The following is a 25,612-nucleotide window of genomic DNA, read 5'->3' on the forward strand; positions in this document are numbered from 1 at the left end:
ACCAGTGTTTTTGAAGATGAGCTCTGTGCTGCATCACCAAGCTCTTTGCTGGGATCACACTCTGCCTTTGGTTTACACCATGTGCTCTCAAAGCGGGCATTATGACCCCCAAGGAAGTACAATTTGTGATTTTAGATATTACAATGATGTGTGGCTTTCCAAAGGGCTATAGGACATAAAAGAGATAGACAGTATATTTCGTTATTAAATTTTCATGCGGCGGGGGGGGACGAGATAAGGGAACATATGTTGAAAAGCTTCCTTAAGGAGGACAAAAATGAAAAAAGGGTTGAAAAACACTGGTTTACGCAAAAGGGGTCTATGTCTCTGGGAAGTTATAATTATGCCAAGTCATCCACACCCTTTCCTTCGGCCTCTTCTGTGTTTAATTGAGGAGAAAGGAGTCAAGATAAACTTTGAACACACCTATGTTAGTCTCTCCAGCTGTTCTTTGGGAATGATCCAATTTGCCCTGCCTTTGACAGCTGGGGTGAATTCTCCCTTCTAATTGCATAGCTCTGGTCATTTGTTCCACTCATTTGGTATTTTACTCTTAGCATTAGTGACTTGCATCATTTGTATGTATCTGTTCTGTCTTTATAACTATAACATAAGCATTTTATGGTGGAGCTCATGTGTTTATGTGTTCATGTATTCATTCATCCAACAAACATCCATTGAGCACCTCCAGGCATAGGGCTAGATTCTAAAGAGACAAGACAGGACATGGTTTCCTACTTCAAAGACTTCCCAGTAAAAAAAGACTGGTGAAACAGGGTGACAAGTGTACCGATAGAGATGACTAGAAGTTGCATGGAGAGATATCCTTCCCAGTTGAGAGGAGGCAGTGCTTGAGCTAAGCCTTGAAGGAAAGGCAGAGTTTCTCAGATAGAGAAAAAATGTGTAATAGGAAGCCCATTTCAGACCGAGCTGGAAGCTTCTGATATGCCTGGAGAGAATGTGGGAAGGGAGTGGAAATGAGGCCAGGGCAAAACACGAGGCAACTTGAAGCTCATTCTAAGGACGTGGATTTTATCCACAAGTCAAGGGGATGCCACTAGAGAATTCAGATTAGCCAGTGGCATGATTATATCTTCACTCCCAAGATTAGGTCTTCATTCACTGTGGTTGCAATGTGGATAGGAATCAATGAGGATTGGAACCTCATTAAGAGATATTGCAACAATGCAGGGTTGGTGATGCCTGAACAAGGGTGGTGGGTGGGGATGGAGTGAAAGGAACTGACCAGAAAAGTTACTTAGGAAGGAGAATCTAGAGAACTTGTTGATTAATGGGCTGTGAGGTTGAGTGAAAATTAGTACCACTACTTTGATGGGACATTTATCAGTATCTATTACAACTGAAAAAAGGAATACTTTTTCTGTTTCTGATACTGAAAACAAGAAAAATCTCAAATAAACAATCTAACCTTATACATAAAGCAACTAGAAAGAGAACAAAGAAAAGCCAAAGTTAGTAGAAGAAAAGAAATCATAAAGATCACAGCAGAAATAAATGAAATAGAAAAAGAAGAAAACAATAGCAAAGATGAATAAAATTAAAAGTTGGTTCTTAGAGAAGATAAACAAAATTGATAAACCTTTAGCCAGACTCATTAACAAAAAAAGGGAGAGGCCTCAAATCAATAAAATTAGAAATGAAAAAGGAGAAGTTACAACAGACACCACAAAAATACAAAGCATCCTAAGAGACTACTACAAGCAACTTCCTGGTTTAGTCTTGGTACAACTTTCCAAGACTGAACCAGGAAGAATTAGAAAATATAAACAGACCAATCACAAGCACTGAATTTGAGACTGTGATTAAAAATCTTCCAACAAACAAAAGTCCAGGATCAGATGGCTTCACAGGCGAATTCTATCAAACATTTAGAGAAGAGCTAACACCCATCCTTCTCAAAGTCTTCCAAAAACTTACAGAGGGAGGAACACTCCCAAACTCATTTTATGAGGCCACCATCACCCTGATAACAAAACCAGACAAAGATATCACAAAAAAAGAAAATTACAGACCAATACCACTGATGAACATAGACACAGCAATCCTCAACAAAATAGTAGCAAAGAGAATCCAACAACACATTAAAAGGATCACACACCACGATCAAGTGAGATTTATCCCAGGGATGCAAGCATTCCTCAATATACACAAATCAATCAATGTGATACACCATATTAACAAATTAAAGGATAAAAGCCATGTAATCATGTCAATAGATGCAGAATAGCTTTTGACAAAATTTAACACCAATTTATGATAAAAACTCTCCAGAAAGTGGGCATAGAGGGAACCTACCTCAACATAATAAAGGCCATAAATGACAAACCCACAGCAAACATCATTCTCAATGGTGAAAAACTGAAAGCATTTCCTCTAAATCAGGAACAAGACAAGGATATCCACTCTTGCCACTATTATTCAACATAGTTCTGGAAGTCCTAGCCATGGCAATCAGAGAAGAAAAAGAAATAAAGGGAATACAAGTTGGAAAAGAAAAGTAAAACTGTCACTGCTTGCAGATGACATGACACTATATGTAAAAAATCCTAAAGATGCCACCAGAAAACTACTAGAACTAGTCCATGAATCTGGAAATTTGCAGGATACAACATTGATGCACAGAAATCTCTTGAATTCCTATTCACTAACATTGAAAGATCAGAAAGAAAAATTAAGGAACCAATCCCATTTACCATTGCAACAAAAAGAATAAAACACCTAGGAATAAATCTACCTAAGGAGGCAAAAGACCTGTATTCAGAAAACTATAAAACACTGATGAAAGAAATCAAAGATGACACAAACTGATGGAGAGGTATACCATGTTCCTGGATTGGAAGAATCAATATTGTGAAAATGACTAAACTACCTAAAGCAATTTACATGTTCAATGTAATCTGTATCAAATTACCACTGGCATTTTTCAAAGAATTAGAACAAAAAAATTTACAATTTGTATGGAAACAAAAAAGACCCCAACTAGCCAAAGCAATCTTGAGAAAGAAAAATGGAGCCAAAGGAATCAGGTTCCCTGACTTCAGACTATTCTAGAAAGCTACAGTAATCAAGACAGTATGGTACTGTATCAAGACAGTATGGTACTATATTTCCAAAAATGGAAATATAGATCAATGGTACAGGATAGAAAGCCTAGAGATAAACCCATGCACCTATGGTCACTTAATCTATGACAAAGGAGGCAAGAATATACCATGGAGAAAAAACAGCCCCTTCAATAAGTGGTGCTGTGAAAACTGGATAGCTGCATGTAAAAGAATGAAATTAGAACACTCCCTAACACCATACACAAAAATAAACTCAAAATGGATTAAAGACCTACATGTAAGACCAGACACTGTAAAACTTTTAGAGGAAAACATAGGAAAAACACTCTGACATAAATGACAGCAAGATCTTTTATAACCTACCTCCTAGAGTAACGGAAATAAAAACAAAAATAAGCAAATGGGACCTAATGAAACTTACAAGCTTTTGCACAGCAAAGGAAACCATAAACAAGATGAAAAGATAACCCTCAGAATGGAAGAAAAGATTTGCAAATGAAACAATGGACAAAGGATTAATCTCCAAAATATACAAACAGCTTATGCAGCTCAATATCAAAAAACAAACAGCCCAATCCTAAAATGGGTGGAAGGCCAAAATAGACATTTCACCAAAGAAGACATACAGATGGCCAAGAGGCACATGAAAAGATGGTCAACATCACAAATCATAAGAGAAATGCAAATCAAAACCACAGTGAGGTATCACCTCACACCAGTCAGGATGGCCATCATCAAAATAAATGCCGGGAGGTTGTGGAGAAGAGGGAACCCTCTTGCACTGTTGGTGGGAATGTAAATTGATACAGCTACTGTGGAAAACAGTAGGGAGGTTGCTAAATAAACTAAAAATAGAACTACTATATGACCCAAAATCCCACTACTTGGCATATACCCTGAGAAAACCATAATTCAAAAAGTCACATGTACCCCGATGTTCATTGCAGCACTATTTACAGTACCTGGGTCATGGAAGCAACTCAAATGCCCATCGATAAACAAATGGATAAAGAAGATGTAGTCCATATATACAATGGACTATTACTCAGCCATAAAAGGAAAGGAAATTGGGTCATTTGTAGAGATGTGGATGGATACTGTCTTACAGAGTGAAGTAAGCCAGAAAGAGAAAAACATATATCGTATATTAATGCATATATGTGGAATCTAGAAAAGTGGTACAGATGAACCTATTTGCAGTGCAGGAATAGAAATGTAGACGTAGAGAATGGACATGTGGACACAGGGTAGGGGAAGGAGAGGGTGGGATGAATTGGGACATTAGGTTTGACATAAATACAGTACCATGTGTAAAATAGATAGCTAGTGGGAAAATACTGTATAGCACAGGGAGCTCAGCTCAGTGCGCTGTGATGACCTAGATGGGTGGGCTGGGAGGGGAGGGAGGTCCAAAAGGGAAGGGATATATATATATATGTGGCTGATATAGTTCATTGTACAGCAGAAACTAACACAACATTATAAAGCAATTATACTCCAATACAAAATCCAATGGCTTGTTTATTCTGCATATTTTTCTTTTTAATCCTCACTACTATTCTATGAAGTAGACTTATAGATGATAACCTAAAACTCCAAAGTTGTAACAAAGTGGCTTAATGTAGGTAGACATTTAGCCATGTCACATAATGCTATAGCTGCGAGTCAAAGGAAATGGAATTCTGTGCGGGTAGAGTTCAAGTATTGGGATCTTGCAAAAGAATGTTTTTATGCCACCCGTTCTGCTTTTCTCCCTGCTATCCCCAGGATGTGGAGAATCTAAGCTTCCCTACTTGTGGTCACGGCTAAAATATTTATGCTTCGAACAGAGTGAGGCTGGGACAAGGATTCTAGAGAGCCATTATCCTTCTAGTTTCCCCCTTACTTCTAGTTCCTAGGAAAACAAGATGTAACCCTTTTCCTTTGGTTCTGGCGTTATTCTTCCGTGTTAATTTTCTGGTTCAAAAGTTAAGATGTAGCAGGGGTAAATTGTTGTCTGGCGGTTAATAGCCTCTACTCTCTGGTTTTGGGGATCTGTGAGCATTCTGACGATTGCAAAGGAGGGAGGTACTACCCAGTGTTATTTACAGGGGGCTCAGCAGTGTCTCAGGATGCAGGCTGGCATGCATGTGCCGAACGTCCAGTGTGTGAGCAGCGGGCAGCTCTCCACGGGAGGCTTACACCTTGCACCAGTGGGATGATCAGGTAATGACGCTGTCCACAGGAGATGAGCCATGGTCCCCAGGGTGGAAATAAAATATTCCCCAGACGGTAGTTCAGCGTCTGTGCTTCTCCTTGCTCCTGGTGACTGTGGAGCTCTGCACTTTCCCCTGGAGGTTCTTCTCTGTTTCTGGTTGTCACCTCTGGGTCCCATCCCCCTGTTTCTTACCCACACCTTGGGTACCTTTTCAGGCCTTGCCCAGCCTTGCAGCTCCTCCTTCCTGTGGCCTCGTTCGAACTCCTCTAGTGCCTTGAGTTTGGGGTGGCAGGGAGTCTGGTTTTCCTCTATATTCGTTCCTAGTGATTTGACAAAACTCTGTTTTCTACTTCATGCAGGCCTCCTCTTCTTCATATTAAAAGCATATTTTCGATTTTTTTAACCTAAAAATTGACTTTATTTTTTTGGTATTGCAATATGACCTCATCTTGAGGCAATTCCTTTCACTAATAGGGAGAGAAGTTATACACAAGGGCAGAAAAGAACAGACAAAATATTACTATTTTAAGGTATTTTCTCTCTACAAAGGTAGAAGTTGAAGAGATACCTCAGCCACTTTTTGACAGATCTGTCTTGCTTCTGAGTACTTTTGAGATCAGATACTGATGAGCTCATCTCTTGTAGTAAATTAATGCCTCAAAATATTATTATGTCTCACAATGTGTACCTTTGAGGTAGAATAATAAATAGTAGCAGGGACCTTCAAAGCCACAAAGGATCATTACTGAGGCCTGATATAATGGTGGAATGGGCAGGGCTGCTGTTTGGGTGATAAGGAACTTTCTGCATTCCTCATATCACAGTAGGTATGAGCACTCTGACAGTAATCCTAATGACGCTGGAATGTAAAATCAACTGAAGATAAATCTGGGAAAAAAAGAAAAATAAAAAACCCAAACAGAATTCTGGAGAGAACGGTGTAATTTTTACCACCATCCACCAGAGGGCACCATCTTTGCATGAGCTAGGAAGGGGCCCTTGCTCTCCATTTGTGCTGAGGTATCAATTTTAAAAGAAATGAAGGAAGGATGAAGAGGAAAAATACATAAGCTAGTGTTTTCCCAGCATCTAGTAAGCATAATGAAGGTCTGTTTGTTTCCTATTAAACTTAGATGTGTAGACATGAATAAGCATAAAATTCAGCTGATAGATATAGAGTATATATGTATAGATCTATATACACAGATACATAGATGGATATATAGATATATAGATAGATATATAGATACAGATAGCTGTATATACATAAACATATAGATATATATGTTTGTGTGTCTCAAAAACACAGCAGTGTCAACATGCTTGAGCTAAAATGGCTGTTTTTTAGCAACTCTATAAAAGTCATCACAATGCTCATTTAGCTCATCACATAGGCATACAATAAAGAGTTGGTGAATGAGTAAATAAAGCATCTAGTACAGGTGTAACATGGATGAAATATCAATTTAATTCTGATCTGGGTTTTGAGGGATACGCAGGAGTTTGTTAGAGGAGTTCAGGGGAGGCACTCTGAGGTCATACGTTCCTGTACTCATAAGCCCAGCAGTGCAGTTCCAGAATTTCATGGCCCGATGGTACCAGAGAAAACTCTTGAGTTCCTGCCCCCTAGGAAGGAAGGCTAAGGAAGAGCCACACAAATTGTTTTATGGAAAGTTCGTTAATTTGCATTTCAGGTGAAAGGTAGAAGATTATTAATGGGCTCTTCCAATGGAGCAAGGTGCCAACCACAAAATGCTGGCAATTGCTGTGTTATAATCAATATTCAATATATTATTGTACACATTTATAAACTAATTGTTAAGCTTTTAAACTTGGCATATAGAATTACTTTTAAATGTAATTTTATTTTAAATTGCTTTCACTTTTTCCTTATTTTTCAATAAAATCATACATTTGATAAATCAAATTTTCCTAAACAGATACCACTTCCATATTTTGTTAACTAAAATTCCTTAGGCATTTCATATTATGGGCTGAAAATATGATTTTAAAAAATACTTTACATACCTAACAAGGCAGTTTTACAAACCTAAGAACTTTCTCCTAAGGACTTAAAAAGGCTCTTGTAAATTTAATGTCAGATTTTAAAATGCAAAACAAAATTTAAGCATTTTACTGTGCAAAAAACAACATACACAAAATAGCACACATTTTCTTAAAAGTACAATTTATTTGCATGTGTGTCTTGATGTTTCATGTGTTCCAAGATGAGTTTGTAGCCTACCATGTTTCTTCAATCTTCAATTACCTCATTCATTAATCAGGGTAACACACAAACATGCACACATCTTTCCTTAGATTATCACTTCCTTTGGAAAAGAGATCATAACCTGGGCAAAGAAAATTCTTTTAGTTCTCTTCCTAGAAGAGTGGTCTATACAGCACTGATATATACCCACATTCCTTAAGACACTATGCTTTTTATTTTTTTTTAACATCGTTATTGGAGTATAATTGCTTTACAATGGTGTGTTAGATTCTGCTTTATAACAAAGTGAATCAGTTATACATATACATATATTCCCATATCTCCTCCCTCTTGCATGCCCCTCCCACCCTTCCCATCCCACCCTCCCTATCCCACCCCTCTAGGTGGTCACAAAGCACTGAGCTGATCTACCTGTGCTATGTGGCTGCTTCCCACTAACTAGCTATTTTACATTTGGTAGTGTGTATATGCCCATGCCGTTCTCTTACTATGCCCCAGCTTACCCTTCCCCCTTCTCATGTCCTCAAGTCCCTTCTCTACATCTGCATCTTTATTCCTGTCCTGCCCCTAGGTTCTTCAGAACATTTTTTTTTTAGATTCCATATATATGTATTAACATATGGTATTTGCTTTTCTCTTTCTGACTTACTTCACTCTGTATGACAGACTCTAGGTCCATCCACCTCACTACAAATAACTCAATTTTGTTTCTTTTTATGGCTGAGTAATATTCCTTTGTATATATGTGCCACATCTTCTTTACCCATTCATCTGTTGATGGACACTTAGGTTGCTTCCATGCCCTGGGTATTGTAAATAGAGCTACAGTGAACATTGTGGTACCTGAAACTTTTTGAAATATGGTTTTCTCAGGGTATACGCCTAGTAGTGGGATTGCTGGGTCATATGGTAGTTCTATTTTTAGTTTCTTAAGGAACCTCCATACTGTTCTCCATAGTGGCTGTATCAATTTACATTCCCACCAACAGTGCAAGAGGGTCTCCTTTTCTCCACACCCTCTCCAGCATTTACTGTTTGTAGATTTTTGTTGATGGCCATTCTGACAGGTAGTTTTGATTTGCATTTCTCTAATGATTAGTGATGTTGAGCATCCTTTTATGTGTTTGTTGGCAATCTGTATATCTTCTTTGGAGAAATGTTTGTTTAGGTCTTCTGCCCATTTATGGATTGGTTTGTTTTTTGATATTGAGCTGCACGAGCAGCTTGTAAATTTTGGAAATTAATCCTTTGTCAGTTGCTTCATTTGCAAATATTTTCTCCCATTCAAAGGGTTGTCTTTTTCTCTTGTTTATGGTTTCCTTTGCTGTGCAAAAGTTTTTAACTTTCATTAGGTCCCATTTGTTTATTTTTGTTTTTATTTCCACCTAAACTTACAGCTAAAGCAATTAGAGAAAAAAGAACAGAAAAACCCCACAGTTAGCAGAAGGAAAGAAATCATAAAGATCAGATCGGAAATAAATGAAAAGAAATGAAGGAAACAATATCAAAGATCAATGAAACTAAAAGCTGGTACTTTGCAAAGATAAACAAAATTGACAAACCATTAGCCAGACTCAACAAGAGAAAAAGGGAGAAGACTCAAATCAATAGAATTAGAAATGAAAAAGGAGAAGTAACAGCTGACACTGCAGAAATACAAAGGATCATGAGAGATTACTACAAGCAACTATATGCCAATAAAATGGACAACCTGGAAGAAATGGACAAATTCTTAGAAAAGCACAACCTTCCAAGACTGAACCAGGAAGAAATAGAAAATATAAACAGACCAATCACAAGCACTGAAATTGAGACTGTGGTTAAAAATCTTCCAACAAACAAAAGCCCTGGACCAAATGGCTTCACAGGCGAAGTCTATCAAACATTTAGAGCAGAGCTAACACCTATCCTTCTCAAACTCTTCCAAAATATAGCAGAGGGAGGAACACTCCCAAACTCATTGTACAAAGCCACCATCACTCTGAAACCAAAACCAGACAAAGATGTCACAAAGAAAGAAATCTACAGGCCAATATCACTGATGAACATAGATGGAAAAATCCTCAACAAAATACTAGCAAATAGAATCCAACAGCACATTAAAAGGATCATACACCACGATCAAGTGGTGTTTATTCCAGGAAGGCAAGGATTCTTCAATGTACGCAAATCAATCAATGTGATACACCATATTAACAAACTGAAGGAGAAAAACCATATGATCATCTCAATAGATGCAGAAAAACCTTTCGAAAAGTTCAACACCCATTAATGATAAGACACTATGCTTTTAGACTTGTCTTCAATGAAGTTATGTGAAGCCACCCTCTACTCCTAATCACTGCCCTGCTATCTTCCCTGCAGCTCAAAGAGGCTGACTACTGGAGCTATTAGCAACAAAATGGAGTGTTGTCACCCCAATAATAGCAAGGACTAAAAGCCAACAAGGCTGGCTAGAGGCTTGAATTACATGATGGTTAGATCCCTGATCCTTTCAAGACCTTCTAGTTCCCAAAGTGAAAGGGTACCAGATGTCTCCTTTACTTGTGTGATGATAAGAATCACCTGGGGTGCTTGCTAAACACATCCATTGGGCTTCCCTGGTGGCGCAGTGGTTAAGAATCCGCCTGCCAGTGCAGGAGACACAGGTTCAAGCCCTGGTCCGGGAAGATCCCATAGGCTGTGGAGCAACTAACCCCGTGCACCACAACTATAGAGCCTGCAAGCCACAACTACTAAGCCCGCATGCCTAGAGCCCATGCTCTGCAACAAGAGAAGCCACAGCAATGAGAAGCCTGCGCACCGCAAGAAGGAGAAGCCCCCACTTGCCACAAAAAGAGAAAGCCTGTGCACAGCAACAAAGACGCAACATGGCCAAAAATAAATAAATAAACAAATAATAAAACAAAACAAAAAACACATACATTATCATGTCCATGCTCTGACAACTCTAGCTTAGAAGAGCCTGGGTGAGGCTCAAGTGTTTTGTATATTTTACAAGTGCCCCAGATGATTATTATTATCAGGCAAATATAAAATATATTGTTTTTTAAAAAATTATACCTAAGTTCACGTCTCAGCTCTACCACTTACCAGTTGTGTGTTGGAGCAGATCTAATGTGCAATGATTTCCCAAAGCTCTGGGCATCTCCTTTACTCCAGTGCACCCCTACCCTGGAAATGGCAGCAGATCTCTTTGGCAAAAGTTAGGAAGAGACTCCCAGGAAATACTTGCAAAAATATCGCAAGGTTCTTCCTAAGGGGCAAAATGCTTTCTTTTCATTTAAGAGCTTCTAGTTCTGACTCAGGACTGAAAATTGGATGAGGGGTCTGGAATTCTACCTGATGGCTCATTTTTGGTTCATATTCATATTAATTCATTCACTCAAATATTTATTGAGCACCTCCACGTGACAGAAACTGCTCTAGATGTTTGGGATGCATCACTTGAAAAAAGAGTAAAAAATTCCTGCCACCATGTAGTTTATGTTCTCAAGTAGAATCTCACTGAGCCTGCCACACAGTTTTTCCAAGGGACCCTATGATCATTTGCCACCACAAAGAATCTGTGTGTTGGATCATTCTGATATCCATACACCATAGCTGCTATTATGATATCCACATATACTTTGGTGGTTAGCACCACCTCCCATTGCAATCAAAGGTAATTTTCAACTACAGCATCTTCTTTCAGCCTTTGTGGACACCTCCACTGTGCCACTACTGCAGGCACCATCACCAATGAGCCTTTGCTGTAATAAGCACCACCATGCATAATCTCTCATTGCCCCTGAGCTTTTTCCTTTTGCTTTTTAAAATTACTATAATTATTATTGTTTATTGGAGTATAACTGCTTTGAGTCACCCCTTCAAGATGAAGAGCCCTGGATGGAGGATCTGACTGCTGAGTCTAGGACAGGTGCCCGTGTCCTTGCGGCCAGGACAGGAGAGGGACTGTCCGGCCCCTCTGGCAGGAGACAGTCCCTCCAAGACTCACACAATTTTCCAGCCCAAATAAGAACGATGGTCAGAGACTGAGTGACCAAAACAAAGCTACACAAAACCCTAATAAATGCACTTGCCCCTGGCCCACTCAGTGTTCAGGATCCTCTTTGGGCTAATTTACAGGGATCCTAGGACAGTGTAAGGAGGGATCTAAATGTGGCAAATCAGACCCAAACCCGGGACTACCCAAAATCATTTGCCTCTCCTTCAAGTGAACAAGAACTTACTCTTCAAACCCATTTGAAGGCAATAAAAAATGAGTATCAAAAGTTAATTTCCACATTAAAATCTTCTGAACACTTGTCTTATAACCAGCTGTTCTCTGTGAGTAAACTCATGCTGAGCTCCAAATTTCCAACTTGCTACAAATGTTTTAGACCTTGCTAGAAATTACTTCTGCCTCCTTTCTCTTCGGTTATTATTGTTCTTCATCTCTAAAACTCTTTCTATGTGGATCAAAAGTGTTCTGCCTGGCCCGGTTTACAATAGAAAATCATTATACCATCCTGAGAAAAATTAAAATGAAAGAATTATAACTTCTTTCCCATATTGCCTCTTGCTTGCCTCTAGTTTTCTGGGGTAACTGGTCTAGATGGATGAGGGATTGATCAGGATTAGAACATTTCTGGTCAAAATTGGTCACAGAAAATCTGCAGTTCTTTTGTATGCTATGATTTGATGAAAATATTAAATGACTTTGTCTCAGTCTTATGGTAAAATTCTTAGATAGGTGGGGTACCTTTTTCTAAGTAGCTCCTTTCCATATAGATATTGTTTATGTCTTCCTTTATAACATCTGTGGGAAAGAAAGTCTAATTAAACATATAAGGATACGCACAAGAAGTGGCAGGAGAAATTATACAGAAAAACACATCATTGTGAGCAAGTCCAAGAGACTTATTTCTTTTTTTTTTTAAATTTTTTTATTTTTTTAACATCTTTATTGGGGTATAATTGCTTTACAATGGTGTGTTAGTTTCTGCTTTATAACAAAGTGAATCAGTTATACATATACATATGTTCCCATATCTCTTCCCTCTTGCGAGACTTATTTCTAAGCCCATTAAAACAGGTTTTTCATGTGAAAGGGAGGTTTGATTTACTGGCACATTTGAAATAAGATGGGCTCTTGAATCACATAGGCAGAGTCCAATCTCAGTGTTGCACTTACTACCTTTCATTGAAAAGGAGGTGATGATAATCCCTATTTTGCATGGCTGAGAATGGAATGAGAATCAAGTATAAACACCTCATCTAATTCTTCCTCATGGAAGGCATTCAGCTAATATTTATTCAATCTTTTTTCAAAGCCAGTGGATAGTAACCCACAGCCAACCAGAGGCAACTCTTTGGGAAGGAAGAGAAGGGATGGAAAACAGCATGGATATTAGGTTGAATTTTCCAGCTTCTCTGAGAGACAAGTCATTAAACATTCACTGTGTACCTGTTAAATTTCTAGCAGGATATTGGATCCAAAAGACACATGAGAAATGAATGAACAGATTCCTACTCCCTCGAAGCATAAAATCAAGTTAAAAAGACAGAACTTAAACTCAGGATCTAGAATTAGACAACAATTATAAAGAAACTGTCGAACCACACCAAATAGTATGGACTGAAGCCCTACGTATGGGAAGAGTCTGTATGGTTAAGGGAATCCAGAAGATCAGGTAACGTAAAGACTTATTTTCAGACTGAGGTCTCTACCAGAGGTATCGAATCTGGAACCCCTAGGAGAAGGTGTCATTGTGCATTCATAAGGAGCAGTGGCAGGAAGAGCAAGGCCACATGAGCAATGCTGGTGTGAGTCTCTGAGAGGGATGTCTCCGCGGCTTTGAGCCCCCCAAGTAAGGCAAACCACTCACCTTCGTGGTTGTTAACAGGAATGAGTCATTCAGGGACACCACATGTAGATTTTATGTTATTCATACCAGTTGTTTTTCTTCTCTTTTCTCCCCTTAACCCACCTTATGCCACCACATCTTTTAGGATCAGATAGAGTCCCATTCATAAGACAACTAAGGCAACTAGGAGGGATAACTAATAGGGAAGAATTAAAATGCATATTGGCCCCTTGTGTGTCATACCGCCTCCAGGGAGAAGGCTAGCATGAGGTTTGGGGTTATCCAACAATTTCTTTGTTACCACATCAATATCACTATTGTGTGGAACGAATGTTGAAAACCTGCTCAGATTATAATGAAGTTTGAAGGCAAAACAGGTGAGAATGGAAAGACAAGAATGGAGAAATAGGACAGGGAAGTGGAGGATATGGAGAGCCTTGTTCCTACATCCCATGAAGACTGTATTGTTAATGCCAAGCACTGCTCTCAGTCAAGCCCCTTGTCACCAACAGTATGTGTGACTATAGAAAACAATCGATTGAGAAATGTATCCAAAACCTTGCTTTCCTGCACTCAGATTGTCTCAATAATCTTATTCAGCAAATCCATGCCAGGATTTATGAATAACAACAAATGAACAAAAGTCCAAACGACTGAAGATCTTTTCTTGAAAGAACAATTCATTCAACATTTACAGAACTTAGACACTGTGCAAACACTCTTAGTGTCTAGAGGAAGAAAGATGAAAAGACAAAAGTCCCACCTCTCATGGAGCTCAGTCTGTTGAGGAAGACAGTTGAGGAATACTCCTCCACTGCATAGGGGAGTATTGAGAGAGAGAGAGAGAGAAACAGAGCAACAGGAATCAAAGATGATTTTCAAGTTTCTGGTTTAGACAACTGGATGGTGGTTCCAGTAACTGAGACTGGGAAAACAGGAAAAGGAGAAGGTTGGGAAGGAAAATTATCAGATCAGCTTTGAAAATGTTGAGATGAAAGTGCTTGACAGGTGTCCATGTGGAGATGTCCCATAGCTCATTGGATATTTAAAACTGGAGCCAAAGAAAGAAGTCTGGACTGAGAACATAGATTTTGAAATTATCCATGGGGAATAGATAAATTAAATCAGGGAATTCTCATAAAAAGATGAGCAGAGGGCTGAGGAGGAGGACGATAGAAAAAAACACATAAATATTTACAACACTAGGTAGCAAAAGAAAAAGACATCTATGGATCAGAGGGCAAGAACGGGCATCAGTTCTGTTACAATCGTGTTTGATTGTCTGGGTTTCTATTTCTATTTCTATTATTAGAAGACAATAACCACCAAAGTGTCATTAGGAAAAGTAATGAAGGGGATTGTTTAGTTTTCTTATGTTATTACAACTTCACCCTAGTGGAGTGCCATGTACTTTTCTCACCAGACATTTAGCTAGCTGAGAGATAGGACTAGTGTATAATATTTAAGTTTCTCATTTTATGAGTGTTTTTTTAAAAAATAAATTTATTTATTTTTGACTGCATTGGGTCTTCGTTGCTGTGCACGGGCTTTCTCTAGTTGTGGTGAGCAGGGGCTACTCTTTGTTGCAGTGCACGGGCTTCTCAATACAGTGGCTTGTCTTGTTGTGGAGCATGGGCTCTATCTAGGCAGGCAGCCTTCAGTAGTTGCGGCGCGTGGGCTCAGTAGTGGTGGCTCGTGGGCTCTAGAGCACAGGCTCAGTTGTTGTGTCTCACGGGCTTAGTTGCTCCGTGGCATGTGGGATCTTCCTGGATCAGGGCTCAACCAGCGTCCCCTGCATTGGCAGGCAGATTCTTAACCACTTTGCCACCAGGGAAGCCCTATAAGTCTTTTCATTACACACTTTAGGTATGATGGAAAAATGCTGGGCCATTGATAGAACAATTAACTTACTATTTACCAGTTGACATTATACACTAAAAAGCAGGGGCAGTGAATTAGAATGAACCTAGAGAGGCCACCTAGTCCACCTGTGGTCTCTATGCTTGGTTTTGAGGCAGTCAACATTTATTTCCTGAGATTAACTTGGGCAGCACAACGATCAAGCTTGAGAGAAATAGTAAATATGTTCCATTACTGATATATTCAAAAAACCTCTTTTGGGGCTTTAATGTTGGGCCCAAACCTACAAGATGAAATTTGACTTGGTTTCTGAAAAGTGACTGCACAAATTAAAGATGGTGAAAGCTAACCCCATTTCCAGCCATGCTAACATAACATAGAACATGGGTAATAGTTGTCTTATGCTCCTCACTGGGAAGGATGTGGAATGATTGAGTTGTGGGTGCCCCTTCAGGCAATGAGAAGGGAACCAGACAGAAAGGAGGCCATGTGATGAATTACTGAAGAAATGCTTAGTGACTAGCCAGAGGGGGTGGAGGTAGGTAGAAGGTTGTAATGATTTTGTAAATATGGGATCTCTGTCCATTAAAAGAGGACTTAGATGAATTCAATCAAGCTTCAGAGGGCAGAGTTTCAACAAACAGAAAGAAGGTAAAGGAAGGCAGTTCACAGTAGGAAAGATCTTACGAAACTATTTTCTCTCTGCATAAATGGAATGGGCAGTCCTGTGAGGCGGGGAGCTCCCCACAGCTGGGAGTGTTTAAGCAGAGCGATGTGGCAGACGAGGGTCCTGGAGAGGGGAGAAATTGAGTTAGATGACCCTAAAAGCCATCGTCATGCTGAGGTTTACCCTTGTGAAATGATCCATTCAGATTGCTTCATTTTCCCATCCTCAAAGCAATCCTGCTTATGAGAGATTTTTTTCTCCCCATATAGAGATGATTGGTTCTACAAATCTTATAATTCTTCTAGAGGATGAAACCTTTGCTGATTTTTTCAACACATTTCTTTCTCTCCTCGTAAGCATTCTCAGACTTAAATCCAAATGTTTCATCAACAGCTGAATAGTGAATCTTACTGAGCTGAGTATCTTTTTTTTTTAATTTTATATTATTTATTTTTTATACAGCAGGTTCTTATTAGTTATCCATTTTATACATAATAGTCTATATATGTCAATCGCAATATCCCAATTCATCCCACCACCACCCCCAGCCAACTTTTCTCCCTTGGTGTCTATACGTTTGTTCTCTACATCTGTGTCTCTGTTTCTGCCCTGCAAACAGGTTCATCTGTACCATTTTTCTAGGTTCCATATACATGCGTTAATATATGATATTTGTTTTTCTGTTTCTGACTTACTTCACTCTGTATGACAGTCTCTAGATTCATCCACATCTCTACAAATTACCAAAATTTCATTCCTTTTTATGGCTGAGTAATATTCCATTGTATATATGTACCACATCTATTTTATCCATTCGTCTGTCAATAGGCATTTAGGTTGCTTCCATGACCGGGCTATTGTAAATAGTGCTACAATGAACATGGGGTGCATGTGTCTTTTTGAATTATGGTTTCCTCTGAGTATATGCCCAGTAGTGGGACTGCTGGTTTATATGGTAATTCTATTTTTAGTTTTTTAAGGAACCTCCATACTGTTCCTCAAAATGGCTGTATCAATTTACATTCCCACCAACAATGCAAGAGGGTTCCCTTTTCTCCACACCCTCTCCAGCATTTTTTTAAAAATCAAGTTTTACCAAATCAAAACTATTTCAATTTGAGCAAATAAACATGAAGTAGAAAATCCTCTAAAATCTCCAGGAGTTCCAGTTATTGATATAATGAAATCCTAAATCCCCAGCCTCCTTGATCGCCTTTGCCTGTACACAGTTATCTTTCATCACACCCTTTGCTGGTCCCCAGTGCTGCAGTGATGGCCGCTCTACCCTTGCAAAGCACACCTGGCATTCTCCCACCTCTACGCTTCTCCTTGGCTGTGTTCTTAGTTTCCATAGTTTCACCCACCAAACTCTTAACCATTTTTCAGATCTCTAGTTAAATCCTGCTCTGCTTAAGGAGTTCCTAGGTCCTCCCAATAGGAACTTATTTCCCCCTGCCTCTGTGCCCCTTGGCACTTTGCAACTTTCTTGTGTTATATGTGTGTATCTGCCCCACTGGATTGTGAAGTTGTGAATTCCTCCAGAAGGACCATGGATTATTCATTCTGCTCTACTCCCTTCACCCAGTGTTTGGCAGATAGCAATTGCTGAGTTGTTAACTGAAACCAAATTTATATATCTTCTCAATCTATGCAACTAAAACAAACCTCAAATATCAAAATATTCTTCAAACCAAACCTACACTAATCCTGCTTCTTTTTTGGTTTAAATATTTGGTTGCATCTGAGCGCTGATGCCTTATAAATAGTTGCTCACCTCAGTGCACCTTTTTCCATGGATGCTGCCTGTGAAAAGGTGAAATTTCACAAAACTAGGAAAGACACTATTATTCCACAAACACCTATTGGGTGGCACTTTGTGCTAGACACTGAGCTTAGTCCTGGGGACACAGATGTTAATGATACCATCTGTGTCTTCAAGGAATTCCAGTCTAACATGAGAGACCAGTGTTTAAGGCCAGTGCGCAAAGGGTTGTGAGTGACATGACTGAAGTCTCCAGGAGGCAGTGGGGTACATTGGAGGAAGAGGCCACTCCTACCTGGAAGAGTCAGAAAGGTGCCAGTGAAGAGGTCACACAAGCCAAGCCTGGAAAGAAGACTAGTTATTTGACAATGGTCTGGGGACGAAGATGGGGAGGGAAGGGTGGATAAAGAAGCAAGAGGAAAAGACTGGGGGGTTGAGTATCAAGAGAAGCAGAGGCCTTAGGGACAGGACAGAGTAAGTAAAGGCACCACGGAATACAGTCCTATGGCACCTTGGGGGAACCTCTAAGGCTGAAGAAAAAGTTGTGAGAGGCAGACATAGCAAGAGATGAGGCTGCACAGCCAGGCCTCCGAGAGTACGTAGGCCGAGCTTAGGAGTTTGGACATCATTCTGAGGGCAACAGAAAATCATCAGAGGTTTAGGTAAGGGAGTGACATGATCAGACTTTCATCTAGGAAAATTATTTCTGCAGAAGTCTAGCCATGGATAGCGCTGTCAGGGGGCCACAGTGGAGACAGGGAAACTAGTCAGGAGATTGTTTCAAGACTAGGTGAGAGGCGATGAGAGTCTAAAGGCAAAATGATGAAGAGGATGGATAAATAGGAGAGATTTTTCACAAAGCGAAACGCAGGACCTATCACTCTGAATGTCAGACAGAAGTGGTAACAAGAAGAGAGGGATCAGGGTAGCAGGAGTGGGTGCCTGGGTGGATGGTGGTACCAGCGACATGGTAAAAAAGGGAAGGAGGAAAAGGCCTCGAAGAGCAGGTGTTTGGGGGTGATCCGCACTCATACTCTAGCATCTGCCACTGTCTTAATGAAAGGTTTCAGAAGTAACCTTAAGGCATTTTAGCTCATCAGTTTGTCAACTTAATTATGCAGCCCGCAATAATGTTATAGAAATGGCGAACGTAATGTGGGAAGTAGAATCCTGAGAATGTCCTGGCCATTTAGGTCGCTGTGGTCTATTTAGGAAGAAAGTGGTATTTCATGTTGAGTGCTGCTGTCAATTTACAAATTTCTACCATTTACTGTCCATAATCACCCTGTCAGGTCAACATCACTCCCTCCTTACAGATGGGTCTCAGAAGTTAAATGACTTGCCTAAGATCACTTGGCAAATCTGGGGCAGTCCTAGAGTGACCAGGTCCTGTGGCTCCAGGCCTGGCGTGTTTTCCACATCAGCCTCCGGCCCTGAATGGCACAAATGTCACATGGTGAAAATGCTCCCACGCACTACTCCCACAAAATCTCACGATCTCACAGTCCCACCGCACATCCCATAAAGGTAACTTCACACGCCAGGCAGGGCGTGTCTTGTCCAACACTGAGTGCAGAGCAGGGAGGGGTCACTAAGGACTGAGTCTCCTTCATAGACCGATATTTGTGAAGTGCAGGCAACACCATCACCTTCCATCGATACAGCCAAGGACAAAGGGAAGAGACGGAGGGGGCCGCAGACTGACAAAAGTTTGGGGCCGCCGGTCTCGGGGAGATGGTCAGAATGACGTGATGTGCTGAGAGTTCACTTTAGCCCCTCTGGTTTATCACAAATACTTTGGGGGCACTTTGAGATATTTTGATGCCTACAGTGAGACTGCTAAGCATAGCTACCTGTAAACATAGAAGCCCTTTCACATTAGGCTCAAAACTGCCTAGGTCACAGACCCTTCTCCTTGACAAAAGAGGACAGTAGCCTAGAATTTTCTATCAATTTTGGACACTCTTAATGCCCCCCTAAGTAATTTGTACCTTTAATCCTCACATCCTCTGTTCTCTCTACTTTCTCCGGTTAAAGAATTTAGGCAAATCCAAAGGTATTTCTCTTTATGAAAAGGCTTTAAGCCTTTGCTCTTTCTAAGTCCTGTAGAAATGAATAATGCAATACACAAAATAAATGCCTTTTAATGTCATGAGCTTTGGCCTTTGCACACAGGCAAGATAACTCCCAGGTCGGGGCAGGATGGAACCAAAAGGTAAATGAATCTTGCAGTTTAATCTTTCTTGGTTGTTTTGCACAAAGCAAGTTGATTCAGTGCAATGAAGTTAAGAATTAATGTCCCTTGATATAGGAAAGCAATGGAACCTCTCTTCGCCTGTGGCTGCAGATGGACTGTGACATTTTCATGAAGAGAAACTCTAGACCACTTTGGCTGTTTCTTAGCTTTCTTTTGCAGGTCTTTGGTCAGACACCATTTTACACTCTTGAAAATTCATAGTGGAGCTTGTGGCCAGAAATACCCCATGACTTGGTGCGTATGATTCTTGAATGGTGTATGGTTTGGGATGGGGGAAGAGGCAGCTGAATTTGATGTGTGGATTCGGACAGGGAGAGGGATAGGAGCTCCTGAGGGTGACTATGGAAGAAACTATAAAGCAGGTAAGTAGGACAAACAGCATCAAGCCAGGTAGACATTTCTGCTTTTTGCATTTTTACCACTTGGGCAAGCAACTGCTGGTGAGTTCTTTCCTCTATATTGTAGTCCATGGTTAGCAAAAGTGATTAAACTCTCATGTCCACTGTGGTGGTTGGGTAGGAGATACTTGGAGGACTGTGTTGAGAAGAACTCTGAGGCCACACCTAAGCCAGAAAGAGTCTGAGAATTGGTTTGCGATGCTTGCAATGGGTGTGAGATAGGCAGTGCAGCCCATGGGCCACATAGCAATTATTTGCATTGTAAGGTGTAGCTCAAGTCAAGATGACACTCGACAGTTCCTAATGACTGCTTGACCATGAGACATATCTTTCTCCCAATCATTTTTTCTCTTTATATGTTTTTTCCTTGTCCTTGTTCACTGTCTTTCTCTTCTCCTTTTCCCCCCTTCCTGTTCTCCTTTTCCACTCTGTAGACCTTGGACTCACCAATGGCTTCCTCATGCCCTACCTGTGACATGTGGCATCAGAAAGCTCACTCAGCCATGCTCCCAACAAGGTTTTATTATTCTCTGGGATCTGGAGAGCTGAGAAAGACACTCCACTCGGATTCTTATATTTGGTTTTCTTACGAGAGCCCCAAGACTTACAATTTTATTTTATTTCCTTTCTCTGGTAGGTAGATCCTTCAGGGATCCGTCCCATATTCTAAATGATGTTATGTGTGAGTGTTTGTGTGTTTTTGTACACGTTGTGCTGGTGATATGGGTTGAGAGCTTGTGAGAAATTGTAAGTGTGCTTACAAAGAAGCAAGTTGAGTAGAGTTATGACTTGACACAACAGACCAAAATCTCTCCTGCTTCTCTTCTCTCAAGCAAAACTTAGATTTTTTTTCTTTACTTTGACCTTTTCTTAAACAACCTCACCCAGGAATAAGAAAGATTTTTCTGATGAGAAAACAAGCCTTTCCTTTCCTACCAATCAGTCCTTTGAGAACCTCAACCCCAGTCTCCGCTTCCCTTAGATACTATTTTTAATCAACACACCTCTCCTCTGGGCCAAATACTACAAGCATGAGGTTATTTATTGCCCTTGCTAAGCTGCATTTCTTAGCGATTCAGTTCCATTTCTCTTTTCTGTTCCTTGTTTGTTTGGACTCTAGATTGCAAAGTACAAAGGATTATTGACCTGGTTGGAAAAATACCGGTTACCTTTCTTCTGTAAAACCAACTTGTGTTTCCATTACATTCTCTGTCAGGAGTTCATCAGTTTCGTTCAGTCCCCAGAAGGAGGTAAGCCGGCGGGTGTGTGTGGGGAGAAACCTGGGCAGCTAGGTTGCACAGCATCCCGTGCCTGTCAGTCCTACAGTAAGGCTGCCTTTATAGCCTTAGATGTACGGTTGGCTCAGGCTGTGTTGCAGCGAAATCTTAGGCTGAAAAATCGGAACCAAGAGCAACAAGCAGGAGTCTGATGGGCTGGGCTGTTTGTCTCACTGCAGCCAGACATGAGAGAGTTAATGAGGGCCAAATTGCCCACAATATGTTCAGAATCAAAGGTAGCACCACCTTCACTGTTATCACCTGGCCTAAGCCACCATCATTTCTCGCCTGGCTATTGAAATCATCTCTTAATCAGTCTCCTCACTGCTGCTCTTGTTCTCTGCTCCCAGCAGCCAGGGTGAGCTTTTTAAAACATCCGTTAGTTCATGTCACTCCTCTGCTCGCTGACCCTCCCCACCACCACCACCAATGGCTCCCATCTCAGTGTGAAATCCAGCGCCCCTAAAATGCCTTTCCAGGTCCTAGAGACCTGGCGCCATTGCCTTTCTGACCTCATCTCCTGCTTCTCTCTTGCTCCCTCATTGCAGGCAGATTGACCTCCCTGCAGTTCCTCAGACATAGTGGACACATTCCCAGTTCAAGGCTTTGCACTGGCTGTTCACGCTGCTGAATACATGGAAGGCTCCTCCTCCATGTATTCACATGGACCTCCCTTCACCTCAAGTCTCTGGGCAGTTCTCACCTCCTCATTGAAGGCTACCCTGATGGCCCAATGCCCACTCATCCACCCCTGCCCTAGCTCTCCCTACGTCCTCCTTTCCTTTTTTCCTGTAATGCTTATAACTTTCATTCTCACTAGAGGATGTATTTATTATGCTTATTGTATATCGTATCTCTCCTCTGCTAGAGTATAAGCTCCTTGAGGGCGGGGATTTTTGTTCTGTTTGTGGATGTATCCCAAACACCTAGAATGGTACTCGGCACTTAGTAGGCACATAATAAATATCTGTTGAAAGAATGAATGAATAAGATTTCCATCTAGGGTTGATTTACAACTTGATTCTCAGCTCAACTAGCCAAAGGAGAAAGGAAATCAGGGAACGTTAAGATTCCGGAGATCCCACTGAGTAAAATGTTATAACAAATCGCCCATCGTACTCACCTCCCGCCTTCAATATATTGATATGTATTGGGAGAGAATTATAAAGCATATCCGAAGTGAAATCCCTGGGAGATATAAGAAAAAATCAATCCAGTGTCTGATAGTCCTCAGTCTCTTGCCTTGCAGACTGCTACCCTCTCCATCAGGGATATCAGAGGGAACCCCAACCCTAAACAGGGAAGGGCTTGAGAGAGACCAGTTGTCCTGAAGCTGGTAGGTGCCTGTTCCTGAGATAGTACTTGTGAGTGAAGGGTGGCTGGCAAGAATGAAGGGGAATTGGGACAGGGTAATTGAATAGCTCCTGCACTTCTAAGCCTGCATGGCATGTTTTGTTTTGTTCTCTAGTTGGTTTGTTTTATTTTTCAGTTGGGATTCTTGAGAACAAACTACAGTCCACAGGCCAAATGCAGTACATGTGGCCTAGGAGCTAAGAGTGTTTTTGTATTTTTAAAGGCTTAAAGAAGAAGAAGACTGTGCAACAGAGACTATATATGTGTTACAAAGCATAAAATACTTACTACTGGCTCTTTACAGAAAAAAGTTTGCCAACCCCTTCTCTAGAACATCAGATTCATTCAAATGTATTTATTTACTAACTGAGAAGGTGTTCCTAACCCAAATACAAATGTGTTCCAGAAGATTCGCTGTTTGGGCTTAGTCACACTCCTCTTTATTCATATAGATAACTGAGGATTGATGACATTAAAATCAGGGCTAGTTGGGAGTTTTTCAATTTGTCCAGTCCAAACTCTTTCCTCCAGTCAGATCTAACTTTGAGAAATCCCATTCAGAGGTACATGGTTCCTGTTCTTGAACATGTTTTCGCGTACCTCTTGCTTTCCTTTACAATAACTTTCAGTAGTCTGAAAAGTAACTTGAGGAATCCCACGAAATGGTTATTTCTCTGGGGAAGAAGGAAGGTAATCAGAGTAAGGGGTCACTGAGTGTTGAACAAACCCTAAAAACATGTTCACTATATATCTGACCTGTCGACACCCCAGGACACAAAAACATTTGGAAAAATTCAAAAACCTCACCATTCCACATCATTTTCATCCTTTATCTTTCTTTCCAGAGGCCCTTCTGAACCTTTCCGTCTGGCATCCCAACCAGTCAACCACCAGGAGGGAAATCCTGAGTCACAAGCAAAAAGTGGCTCTGTTCAAACTCCAGAGCTATTGGCTCCCAAACTTTTATACCCACGCTAAGACGATCATGGCCAAGGAGGAATCGTGCCAGGCTCTGATGCAGGAATATGAGACTCGCCTGTACAGTATCTGCTATACCCACGTAGGAGGGCTCCCTCTGAGTATAAGCATCAAGAAGGGGCACCACCCCCAGAAGCGGTACTCAAGCGGGAAGGCCAAGAGGAAGATGTGGCAGTTGACAGACCAGGGATCTTGGTCTCTGGAAGTGAATACCAACCCAGATACCAACACTTTGCTCCCCCAGGAGCTGTTTCCTCAAGACAAGTTGGTTATACAAATGCCTTCCCCGAAAGAGACCTCTTTAAAGGAGAGAATTATCAGTTTCCAGGAAGAGGATATTCTCTGTGCCAAGAAGTCCAATGTGAAGAACAAAGCCAAGAGCCACCTCCACATGGAGGGCCTCTTTGAGACATCATTCTTTACCCACCTGAGGACTGTCACCCCCATCATCAATTACTCCCCCCACATGACAATTAAGAAGGCCGTGGAGCAAAACCTCTCCTTGGGGTACACCCACTGGGCCTTGTGTGCTGATGCCTTGCAGGGAGTCCCATTTGGGACCACCTGAAGAAGCAAAATTTGAAAGTGGAGGTCCAACTCCTGGACCTCTGGCAGGACCTGCACGATTTCCTCAGTGTCCTGATGAGTAACGGAAAGACTGGGAAAGCCTTCCTGGGCACATGCTGGGCAACCGGATCTGTGAGCTCTACCTGAATGAGCAGATTGGTCTACGCCTACCACTAAAATCCCAAACCATCAAAGGCCTGAAGGAGCTGCTGCCATCTGGGGATGTGAACCTCTGGATTCCCAGAGCCCAGAAGGAGATCTGCAATGTAGGCCATGCCTCACAGAAATGGGTTGGTATCTGGAAGATTAGGTCAAGACTGACCAAAAATCCTATCTGGTCATCTATCCTGGCTAACTTAATGATATAACTACCCACATAACACTTTCCATATTGAAGAGTTGGTTGATCACTTAGGAGCAAGTTATATAAATTCCCAAGAAGCAGCCAAAACTCCAAAGTAGGATGGAGGCGGAGGAGTGGTCTTCAATTCCCCCTTATACGGAGTCACCCAAAACTGTGAACCTCGGACTGTTCTATTGAGGGAAGTTTTAAGAACTCTGTTCTAAACCTCATGTACTGAAATACAGGGTCTCCATTTTCTAGACTAGCCGTCACGGAAATGGCCAAATGAGAGGGTTTATTCTTTATTATTATTATTATTTTGCGGTACGCGGGCCTCTCACCCCTGCGGCATCTCCCGTTGCGGAGCACAGGCTCCGGACGCGCAGGCTCAGCGGCCATGGCTCACGGGCCCAGCCGCTCCGCGGCATGTGGGATCCTCCCGGACCGGGGCACGAACCCGTGTCCCCTGCATCGGCAGGCGGACTCTCGACCACTGCGCCACCAGGGAAGCCCGGGAGGGTTTATTCTTATCCCCAAACATTAGATAAAAGCATGGGACTATCCTGGAGACACAGGAAGTAATAGTTTGATGATTGTAAGTCAAGATCTTGGCAGAAAACAAATGGTGGAGCCAAATTGGGTAACAGATGAGAGCTTAATAAAAAGGCACTACTTACAAAGGAGGGTAGGGAAACCACAGTGGATACTCCGTGCAATACCCCAGGGCCAGTAAGGGTGGGCCACTTTCATCACTCTTAGGCCTGAAGAGTGGAAGAGAGGGAGCAGTT

General features: G+C 41.2%; 1 protein-coding gene across 1 annotated transcript; it reads left to right on the plus strand.

Annotated features, from left to right (window-relative positions):
- The first annotated feature begins 13,306 nt into the window (after positions 1–13,306).
- RGSL1 (regulator of G protein signaling like 1) lies at positions 13,307–25,589 on the plus strand. The gene is given in 8 exon segments (XM_060141836.1): positions 13,307–13,319; positions 16,159–16,241; positions 20,068–20,142; positions 21,427–21,556; positions 23,782–24,450; positions 24,453–24,587; positions 24,590–24,747; positions 25,584–25,589. Coding segments are annotated over 8 exon segments (1,269 nt in total).
- The last annotated feature ends 23 nt before the right edge of the window (positions 25,590–25,612 follow it).

This window comes from Lagenorhynchus albirostris, chromosome 2 (genome assembly GCF_949774975.1).
Source record: "Lagenorhynchus albirostris chromosome 2, mLagAlb1.1, whole genome shotgun sequence".
NCBI classification, from domain to species: domain Eukaryota; kingdom Metazoa; phylum Chordata; class Mammalia; order Artiodactyla; family Delphinidae; genus Lagenorhynchus; species Lagenorhynchus albirostris.